Source organism: Odontomachus brunneus, unplaced genomic scaffold (genome assembly GCF_010583005.1).
Source record: "Odontomachus brunneus isolate Ranch 3 - 2012 unplaced genomic scaffold, Obru_v1 Obru_scaffold_065, whole genome shotgun sequence".
In the NCBI taxonomy this organism is placed as follows: Eukaryota; Metazoa; Arthropoda; class Insecta; order Hymenoptera; family Formicidae; genus Odontomachus; species Odontomachus brunneus.
In genome coordinates, this window is record NW_022639515.1 from 1,157,409 (window position 1) to 1,168,347 (window position 10,939).

The 10,939-nt window shown below is 29.0% G+C and overlaps 2 protein-coding genes across 4 annotated transcripts; one reads left to right on the top strand and one right to left on the bottom strand.

Annotated features, from left to right (window-relative positions):
* Positions 1–244: 244 nt before the first annotated feature.
* LOC116846541 (tRNA-splicing endonuclease subunit Sen34) lies at positions 245–2,366 on the bottom strand. The gene is made up of 5 exons (XM_032820494.1): positions 1,981–2,366; positions 1,080–1,351; positions 784–994; positions 557–718; positions 245–483 (listed from the first exon to the last, which is right to left on the bottom strand). Exons 1-5 carry the CDS (start codon positions 2,036–2,038, stop codon positions 278–280), a joined length of 909 nt encoding a protein of 302 aa, XP_032676385.1. The 5' UTR covers positions 2,039–2,366; the 3' UTR covers positions 245–277.
* Positions 2,367–4,305: 1,939 nt separating this feature from the next.
* LOC116846496 (ras-related C3 botulinum toxin substrate 1) lies at positions 4,306–10,723 on the top strand. Of its 3 annotated transcripts, XM_032820415.1 has the most exons (5): positions 4,306–4,440; positions 4,569–4,923; positions 5,506–5,631; positions 6,175–6,511; positions 6,594–6,762. In XM_032820415.1, the coding sequence occupies exons 3-5, from the start codon at positions 5,516–5,518 to the stop codon at positions 6,726–6,728; spliced, it is 588 nt and encodes a 195-aa protein (XP_032676306.1). In that variant the 5' UTR covers positions 4,306–4,440; positions 4,569–4,923; positions 5,506–5,515; the 3' UTR covers positions 6,729–6,762. The 3 variants fall into 3 exon arrangements, with proteins under 3 accessions (XP_032676306.1, XP_032676305.1, XP_032676308.1); XM_032820414.1 differs by lacking the exon at positions 4,306–4,440 and having other exon boundaries at positions 4,725–4,923; positions 6,594–9,997; XM_032820417.1 differs by lacking the exons at positions 4,306–4,440; positions 4,569–4,923 and adding an exon at positions 4,945–5,110 and having other exon boundaries at positions 6,594–10,723.
* Positions 10,724–10,939: the final 216 nt, after the last annotated feature.

Below are 10,939 nucleotides of genomic sequence, written 5' to 3' on the forward strand. Positions count from 1 at the left end.
ATCTTAATAAAAATATTTAATTATTGCACAAAATCATAAAGAGAATATTTTTGTCTTTAGTGATGATATAATAGTATATAATAAAAATTTCAAAAAAACTACAAATTAAAACAAATAGTTAAAGTTAATCTCTATAATGTACAAAACAAAATTATGAAGAGATATATATCACTAGAAATAATGACTTGTAATGGAAAGATGGATAAAAATATTTATTTTACCTAAGGTAAAATAATGAATATTATTTTCATTAAACATTTGTATTTTCTTAATTATATCAACTGTTTCCAAGTACAATACTTTCTGCCCATTGTAAAGATTGATATTTTACTTTGTCTTCTTCTTTACAATATGTAGCAAATACTAATGTTTTTCTGACATGACAACTAATCCTGCATTTTGCGACAAGTTCTACAACAGATATCTCTTCATCCTTGTAGTGACACTGCACAATATATTGTGAATGAAACATTATTGGATCACCTGTAAATAATATATATTAATGATTAATATAGTATAGTTTCATCATTATTATAAAAAAAAGAAGACAACATACCTGGGTACACTAAAAAATCACCACCAAATTTATCACCACTGCTAATATAATATCCTTTTTCCCAAAGATCCTTATATACTTTATACTTAACTTGTTGATCAGAAGTAAATGGATATTTCCATTGTACTATTTCCATATCATCATGACTAAACCATGGCTGTGCTAAAATATCCATAAATTACATTACATATACTATTAAATATATATGTATGATTCAAATTTGTTACCTGTGTGTGTTTGAATTAATGCTTCATTTTTAGATAATTTAGGTAATTTAGCCAATTCTTTTTCAAGCAAATCTTTAGTATTAATCTCAATATTATCTAATGCTTCTTGTGTCTTTTTGTCCAATGTTTTTCTCATCTTTTTCTTGTTTGTGTGCAAACCTAACATCTTGCGTTTTTTTCCTTCTACAATTTTGTCCATCAGAGAAGTAATCTAAAGAGAAATTATAAATACATTATCCCCTATATTGTATAAACTCTAAATATTCTTAATAATATAAATAATTGACAACAGTCACCTGTTTTCTTCTGTTTTCTCTGAGACATTCTGATTGTTGCACAAATAATATGTTTCTATATTCTTCAAATTTTTCACTCAATGATACAGTCGGTGGTTTTCCTAGACTACGATATTGCATAAGACAAGCAATATTCTTTTCAAGTAAAAGAGTTACTTCTTCTGGTAGTAAAAGCAATGGGAGACCTAAAAATACTTCTTGTCTAGTTGATTTTGGAAAGGATCCTACTAATTCACCGAGTACTCTATGATCCCGTCGAAGCTTTAACCAATCTATATATAAAAAAACACATTAAACTAATAAATAAAAAAGGTTAAATGTGTATATATATATATATATATATATATATATATATATATATATATATATATATATATATATATATATATATATATATATATATATATATATATATATATATATATATATATATATATATATATATATATATATATATATATATATATATATATATATATATATATATATATATATATATATATATATATATATATATATATATATATATATATATATATATATATATATATATATATATATATATATATATATATATATATATATATATATATATATATATATATATATATATATATATATATATATATATATATATATATATATATATATATATATATATATATATATATATATATATATATATATATATATATATATATATATATATATATATATATATATATATATATATATATATATATATATATATATATATATATATATATATATATATATATATATATATATATATATATATATATATATATATATATATATATATATATATATATATATATATATATATATATATATATATATATATATATATATATATATATATAACTTAATAGAATATTACCATCAGCGTTCCACACAAAAACATTATTTCTTGAAAAAACAAGATGCACAGTTGACATAATTACAATTCCTTCAGTTTATAATTAATTGATATTTATATTTCACGACTGTACTATTAAGGGTCTGCAGAAGTCATAGTGAGACTTCTCGCGGAGAGCCACGAAATAGGCAAAGCCATTTGATGTATTCTGATTGAAACACGGAGAAAATCACTTTACATTCGTGATATTTGCAATCAGGAAAAACGTTCGCAGGATGCTAGTTTTTGGGAAAAAAATTGTATAAATTATTTGAATAAATATTCGGTGTATGGTGCAATACAAGCTTATATTTTTATTTATTACAAATTTTTGTGTAAAAATGCACAAAAGCTCTATAGCAATCTTAGGGTGCGCTCCCACTTAGCGCGTCACGCGTCGCATCGTCCCAGTTAAGCCAATCAAATCGTCCCATTTTATTGTGTAAGTTTACGCCGAATAAAATGGGACGATTTGATTGGCTTAACTCGGACGACGCTCGCATGAAGCACTAAGTGGGAACTCAGCCTTACTACTTATGTAAAGAAAATTAGTAGTAAGTAGTAAATATAACATCCAACTATATATGAGTACCGGCCTAAATTTCTCTTCAGAAATTCCATAACCAATGGCCGCATTCAGTGAAAAAAGCAGCTAGTGGCGCTTGGGGGTTATTGTCTATGATTGAAGCATTCTTTTAGATTTCTAAGATCCAGAAATATATACCAATCAAGGTTGCATTCCAGAACGTTCTTTTTGAGGAAAATTTTACTCAATACCTACAGTTCACGTTATATAAACTATAGAGTCTCGAGTAAAATTTCCTCAAAAAGGATGTTTTGGAACCCAAGTGACTAAGTTTACACAGCAACTTAAAACCTGTTTAGTAACTACCGTAGTTAGTAAACTCTTGAATCCGATTGGAGTATATTTCTAAATCTAAAAGAATGTACCAATCGGATGCGACAGTTTACTAAATACGGTTGTTACTAAACCGGTTTTAAGCTGCGTAAACTTATGGCTCCTGCACACAGGACGCAGTGTTGTTTTTCCGTAAGAGCTAGAAAGTTATTACGGAAAGAAGCATATTGATTAGCTGTAGCGTGAACTTCCGCTGCGCGGCAAGAATTACCGCGTCCTGTATGCAGGAGCCATTAGGGTGCCATTACATGAAGCGGAAAAGCGGAAACGCGGAAAACAAAATCTTACTAGATGTCGAAAAAAATATATATATAATAAATGTATAAGAAGCAAATGAGATACGTAAGATATGTTGAGGTTATCCGCGACTATCTTTATCCTTTCCGCAAAATTGCAGCGGTAAGATTATAGTGAAACGGCACAAAAAAGAGCGGAACGGCTGTAATTGATCGTACTGGTTTCGCGTGTTCCGTTCCGCGGAGAATTTCCGCCCCATGGGACGTCGGCCTAAGGGCCCTGGGGTACTATTCCGTTCCCGCGTACCGATAGTTGTCGAATCGGTAGGCGTCTTTGCGCAGCTTTTTTATACCGTGGAAAAACTGCGCAATGACACCTACTGATCCGACAACTATCGGAACCACGGTAACGGAATAGCAGCCCTGATCTACAATAAGGGCTGTGATACACAGAAAAACTAGAGCAGTAAGACGTAAGCAGTAAGCAAATTGACCAATCACAGTCATTGATTCTTCTTATGGTCAAGAATCAATGACTGTGATTGGTCAATTTGCTTACGTTTTACTGTTTAAGTTTTTCTATATGCCACCAGCTTTAATGTAGTAAGCTTTAAGCCGTAAGAAACTGACCAATCACGATTGATTATTCTTCACTATGATAGGTCAATTTCTTAAAGCTTAAAGCTTACTATACATATTAAGCGTCTTCTACAATGGCAGTAGGAGTAGTAGTAAGAAATAAGCAATAAGTAAATAGACCAATCACAATCGATTATTTTTGAAACGTGAGAATGGAATTGGTCAATTTGCTTACTGCTTATTTCTTACTACTACTCCTACTGCCATTGTAGAAGACGCTTTATAGATCGAGATAAATTTGTAGCGTCAAGTGAATTGTACTTTGCTATCCAATAGGCGAATTTATCTTTTAAATATTACTAAAAAACAACCTCTCTCTCTTTCGATTACTAAAGATGCGTTCAGAAACGTCACTCGGGTGCACTCGCTGCGTTGGAATGAGAAAGATACGAGAGTGAAATAAAGAAAGAGAGAAAGCATCCAGGTGACGTTTCCGAACGCACCCTAAGTGCATTGCGAAATTCATTAAAAAGAAAATAGTGCCACCTTTCTGTCATTGATTGGACAGCAAGATTATTCTTCGTAAAATTTCAAGTGTTTCGATTGATTCGTACAGATTTAACATTATTTAGCACCAAGATATTTCAAATGAAGTAATAGAGAATATGATAAAAATATAGGAGGATGAAAATGTAAAAAGTTGTAGAGGTCAGCTTGAATATTATAGATCAAAGAAATCTATTTATTTCAAATATGTATTCGCGCACTTTAGTATAGGATAAAGAAAATAGCATTTTCGTTTTAGCCATACTTATTGTCATTTTCTCCATGTGCAGTGAAACAAGTGTTTGCTCTCGGACTTTAAAACAAGAAACAGATAAGAAACGAACAAATTTACCCTGAAAATCTACTCTAACCTGGCGAGACGCAGTGTGCACTGTGCATAAGGACGTGTCGCGGTCTACCACTTCCCTGAACAATAAGTTTCACGAAAAGAAGGGGAAGAAAGAGTGAGAGGTGATTGTCGAACATCTGTCACCAGGCGAATGCTAGCTCCGTTCAGTTCCGAAAACCGCGGTACTGTCATGGCACCCGTTCTCTTGATTTTTTGAGGGGTACACGTACACGTAAAATTGCATCGTGTTGCGTACGGTGATTTTTCTATAGAACGAAACTTCATTCGTAAACTCGGTGAGTGCGATATCGTCAAGCCGGTGTGAATTCTTGTTTACTTGTTACGCGTATGTGCCAAGTATGGTGCTCTTCTAGGGCAAGCCCTTCAATTCAACGAAAACGTTTATTTCGCTGAAACAACGTTAACGGCTAATTCTGCGAATATTGAAATAATATGAAATCGTATGAATCTTTCCCCAAATCCGTGAGTGTTTATACGAATGTTACGGACGATTGTGTAACGAAAATTATTGGGATAATCTTTTTCATGGTGTTTTGGGAAAATGAGATTGCTGTATAGTGTTAAATTAACGGCCCAGCTTGTGCGTCTCCCTGATAAATACCGTGCAATCAATATAAATATAAATTTAAAACAGATTTTGTATTAATTATAGCAGATTTGTCTGTCTTTATAATTTATACTTTATAATTAATTCAGTAACAAGTGTCACTTGAATGTAAGATTGCAATATTATTATTTTTTATTTTGTTTATAAAAAATAGAATAATGTTGGCAAAGATACTTCAAGAACAGACATAATATAGATAATATATCATTAGTTGTTTATAGTGATACTGATTATGTTTATTCCTTTTTAGATAATAAATCATGAGCTCAGGTAGACCGATAAAATGTGTGGTAGTAGGGGATGGAACAGTAGGAAAAACTTGCATGTTAATATCATACACAACAGATAGTTTTCCTGGAGAATATGTACCTACTGTGTAAGTATCCTTATGCATTCATATAAATTATATTTTTATTTTTAATCTTTATGCACATATATATAATTTTTTCTTCTCAATTGTATAATATCTGCTTTTTTGTAAAAGAATCTCTTATTCCTGTGGTCTATATATATTAAAGATATAACTTGTGGCAAGGTTTATGCCTTAGTTTGTTTCTTAGACCAATCAAATGGAGTGGCTAATAATAGTATTGGAGTATGAGATGCCTGACTGTTGTGTGTACAGGAAGTAATTCATTTTGAGTCATCCTTTTATATTGCTTCTTGTTCTTTCCACCTTCACAAATCTATTTTTACTTAAGTTTATTAGCAATATTTTTATTGGTTTATGTGACTCTACAATCAAGAAAAGAATATCTTGATAAAAATGAATAGGCAATGCAATGTTATTTTATACTTCTTAATATTTTAATCATAACATACAATAAACATATAGTAAACAAGTGAATAATAGAAAATAGAAATATATATATATATATATATATATATATATATATATATATAAAATATATTTCTCTAGGTTTGACAACTATTCTGCGCCCATGGTTGTTGATGGAATTCCAGTCAGTCTAGGATTATGGGACACAGCAGGACAAGAAGACTATGACAGACTTCGTCCTCTCTCTTATCCTCAGACAGATGTATTTCTAATTTGTTTCTCAGTAACAAGTCCTTCATCGTTTGAAAATGTAACCAGTAAATGGTATCCTGAAATAAAACACCACTGCCCAGATGCACCAATGATACTTGTTGGGACTAAAATAGATCTACGAGATGATCGTGAAACGCTTACTGCCTTAGCCGAGCAAGGTCTTAGTGCCATTAAGCGTGAACAGGGACAAAAGCTGGCAAATAAGGTTTGTGGAAATATAATTTCTATAGTAGTTTCTTGTTTCAATTTCTACATACCAAAACAATTTAGTGTAATAAATGTTACAGATTCGTGCGGTTAAATACATGGAGTGCTCCGCTCTCACGCAACGTGGATTGAAGCAGGTATTCGACGAAGCGGTGCGTGCCGTTCTGAGACCCGAGCCGCAAAAACGCCGACAAAGAAGATGCATTATGTTATAAATGATGAAAAGAATTGAAAGGAATCTCAGCATAGGTAAACACATATATAAAGCAACAGATCAAAATGGATTTGATCATTGAACGCGAAAAGGAAATATGAATGTTTTAAAGAGAAAATAATAGCGCGTGCATTTTAATGAATTATTCTGGCAGCTATAGAATATACCGCATTACAGAAAGAGTACAATTTATAACTTCCTGGTCTCTCAGTGCGAGTCGTGATGCCGAATCACAACTAGAAAGTTTAGACAACGAGAAAGTAAGAAAATAGAATAACTGTTTAACAGCATTTGCAGGAGGAAGTTCATTGCAAGCTTGCAAATGTCCTTCCTTGAACTTATATTTATGGATGTATTGCATGTTGATAAAAAGAAGTGTGACCGCGGTAACGTGCAGCCGATATTGTAGTAGAAAATGGCTCATGACACCTTTTTTTTTGTATTTTACGAGACTTTGTTAATTAATGTTGCAGTCCTGCAAATTGATGATAATACAGTGTAAATGTGCTGTGATGATTAAAAGCATTAAGTACCCGAAGCTTTACTTATCAGGGCTGCCAGATTTTCGACTTTTTACATTTATGGTATAGTAAGAATATTGATTTTAATACATACAACGTGGTAGTTACTATACAATCATACTGAAAAGTTTTACAACATGTAAAACAACATTATAGAACTACTTAAACATACAGTGCCATAGCAACGAAAAATCAAATAAATGTCGCAAGCACATTTAATCAATCAGTTCTAGACAATATATGTGTACATTTTACTAAAAATTAATCTTGGAAATTCTATATATGTGAAAATTAAAAAAGAAATATTTTATAAATACAAAAAATTGAAGTATATAATGTTTTTACACAAAAGTAGTATGTTTGTCATTTTCCATTTTTTAAAGTTATTTAATATTTTTATTTTGATTAATATTTTCGATAAGAAATATATGATATGCATACAGGATACTGCCATAAAATAATATAACACAACACTTTCATAGTATTCCTTGTATTGCTAGAGAAGAGTTGTGAGAATTACATGAGTTTCTCAAATTTAATAATTATACATTGGATACTTTATTGTCTAGAATTGCAATATTCTTTTCATGGAATGAAAGGAATAATAATATGCTATGCTTGTATATTAGTATTTATTTTCACTCTCATGTGAATCTCTAAAGAATGTTTTTATATGATTTTATTGGAATATTTGAGTATATTATTTTTTGTCTATAATGATTGTATTATTTCTTTGTGCTTGCAATATTATTCAATTTATTGCATTAGTGCAATTTTACTACTGATATTTTAATTTTTTTATAGAAACCGAGCATCCTTTGCAAAAATAATAATCAAAAAGGTATATCAGTTGAATAGTGACACGAAATGCCAGTGGCAAATATACAGTAAATAATGCAAAGTCCACTTAAATTGAAATATTACAAATATAGCACAATGTATTTTCCTAAATACTACAATATATTTCACACTCTTCCATTTATTTGTATGAGAATTATTTACATATAAAAATTATAACAAATTATATAGTATCATAATTTAGAAGAATAGATCAGTATCTTGTACAAATAAGTGATCTATTGCTATAAAGCTGCTCATATCATTGTCTCTAATTCATTATCTTATTAATCAATTAATTGTAATTGCAATTGTTCTATTTCAATCCAGCTAAAAAATCAGATTTTATTGCCATAAATATTATATGCTCTCTAAAGATTCAATAGTAAGATAGATAATACGGATATTTACCCTCTTGTGATCATGCTATTTTTTATATTCAAAAGCTTAGGATAAAAGAAAGATAGGACCTTTGTGCCATATATTTTCCATTATATTATACTTCATATCCAAGAAATAAATTGCTGAATAATTTTTATAGTTTCTGAATCAGAAAAGTTTTTTGCATTATAATACAAAAAAGTTTAAAAGAGAACAAATTGTTTTATTAAAAACAAAAAGTAATTATCGAAAAATAAAAAACATGGACTCTTATAATATACATCACAAATATCAACTGGTTTGTAAAGCACAAATCTCGCGAGTACTTAAAAATACTCGGTGATTATTAAAATTATTGCTTTAATTGTTCTAATGTTAAAGCTCTATAAGAACTGAGCACACACGATGAAGTATTACTGCTTATTAGCTGTACATAATAGAATAGTATAGAAGCATATTCTAAATTTCGGTTGAACCTGTATTTTACCAAAGCATAATTCCAAGTTTTTCCTACTTCTGATACCTTTTTATATATGCGCCAATAGGTCTTATCGTGGATAAATCGATTGATAATTAAAATATAGACGAACAAACAGGTGAAGTAATAACTGTGCATTGTTTGAGATTTAATGTCTGAAAAAGAGAGAGAGAACACAATTATCAGTCCGATAATTGTATGTAATTTATAATATTTAATACTTTTACTTTTTTTTAGTGAATTTATATTTCACGTAAAAGTATTTCCCCTAAATTAATAACATACATCTTAAACGATTGAAAGAGATCAAATTCCTCTTTTCTTTTATTACAATCTAAGATAGTTAAAATTTTTCATATATAAATCTATACTTACATGTGTATAATAATGTATTAGTTATGCACAATAATATACTACAATTATGTATTTTAAAAAATAACGTTATGCATAGATAATATGCATCTTTTGTAAGTAGTGCATTTACTTTACAAATTTTAGGTACTTATCATGTTAGTGCTTTTATGTTGGTACTGTCAATTTGCAAATCTGCAAACAGCATCGCTTTTTATAACAGCAGTATTCGACAATTTTAGTCTGATCTCATATGTAGTTTTTGTACAAGACGTTTAACATTGTACTTCTCATGGTTTTTGGTCACTCGGATATTAAGTAAAATTAGTTACAAAATTTGTAACATACAACTAATAATAATAACATTTTACTAACAGGAATTGATTGACATCGATATAGTATGTGCGTCGTTTCTATTTCTTAACAATGACCTTTAATTTGTATATGTAACAGTATAATGAAATTTATATTACACTACTTACAATTTCTGCATTTATAATAGAGATCATAAGATGCGAATTACTTTGTAATCTTTCCTCTTTTTAACAAGATTATTGAGGGATGCTGTAAACCAAAGTTATGTATTACGATTTAAGATAATATCTACATTTTTTTATTATGAACTATTGCACATAAGTATACAAAGAATGAATATATGAAATGTAAAAATATTCTAGTCACCATAAATCTGCTTCTAATGTTTATTTGTGTACGTGAATAATGCTCTGAAATTGCGTATATGCAAGGTATAATCCTTAAACGGAGAAGTTTAAACATATGAATGAGTGAAAAATGAAATGAAAATAAAAAGAAAAAGGGATATGAAAGTATAAGATGCAACTTAATATTGTCAATTTAGGTAGAATGCAAGACAACCAAATGATGGGAGTAGAAATTCTATAGAAATTACAAATGTATGTACATGTGCTAGGATGTAACATTAATTATGAGTAATTTATAAACATTTGTCTCTATTTTCATAAAACTTCCATAAAATTTATTATTTATGGATTGAAAAGGCAGCATAAGAGAGCATATTATCATTTTTGCAAATATACCTTACATCTATGTGTTTATATTTTATAAAACTAATATACTTTTGTAAAATTACTTTATAATTGAAGAAATGAAAACGTTTTTTACAAAAAAAATGTTTTTATAATGTGTTTATGATGTATCTTTAATGTTTAATGCGCTCTTTTGCTGTCGATATGATAGCGAAACAGTAAGAAATAGTGGCCTCGAAATTAAAGTTTTGATTATCCCGTTTTCTTATTAAAATTACAATTAACAATAATAACTACAATGTGAGTAACATGACTACATAAACGCATATTCTATATGGCACTAGGAAGCATTTATTTTTTATTTATATGTATTTTGAAAACAACTTTTTCAAATAAACAATAAAATAAAATAACTACAAAATAATGTAGTTTATAATAGTAATTTTCTACCTGTGTATCTTGTTCTTTAAGAAATCTTCAAGAAACCATTCTCTCCTTCTTGATTTAGGATCAACATACTTTATTATACAATACCAAAATAATTGCTCTCTGTTAAATTAGAAGGTACATTTTAAAAGAAAGTGTTATTCATATATATATAAATATATATATATATATATATATATATATATATATA

Bases quoted from the DNA above. Each gene is read 5' to 3' on its own strand.
- LOC116846541 (XM_032820494.1), bottom strand. From the start codon at position 2,038: ATGTCAACTGTGCATCTTGTTTTTTCAAGAAATAATGTTTTTGTGTGG. The intron at 1,352-1,980 runs GTAATATTCTAT...TTTTATATATAG, and splicing joins TTTTGTGTGGAACGCTGATG to ATTGGTTAAAGCTTCGACGG. The intron at 719-783 runs GTAACAAATTTG...TGGATATTTTAG, and splicing joins ATTAATTCAAACACACACAG to CACAGCCATGGTTTAGTCAT.
- LOC116846496 (XM_032820415.1), top strand. From the start codon at position 5,516: ATGAGCTCAGGTAGACCGATAAAATGTGTGGTAGTAGGGGATGGAACA. The intron at 5,632-6,174 runs GTAAGTATCCTT...ATATTTCTCTAG, and splicing joins GGAGAATATGTACCTACTGT to GTTTGACAACTATTCTGCGC. The intron at 6,512-6,593 runs GTTTGTGGAAAT...TAAATGTTACAG, and splicing joins GACAAAAGCTGGCAAATAAG to ATTCGTGCGGTTAAATACAT.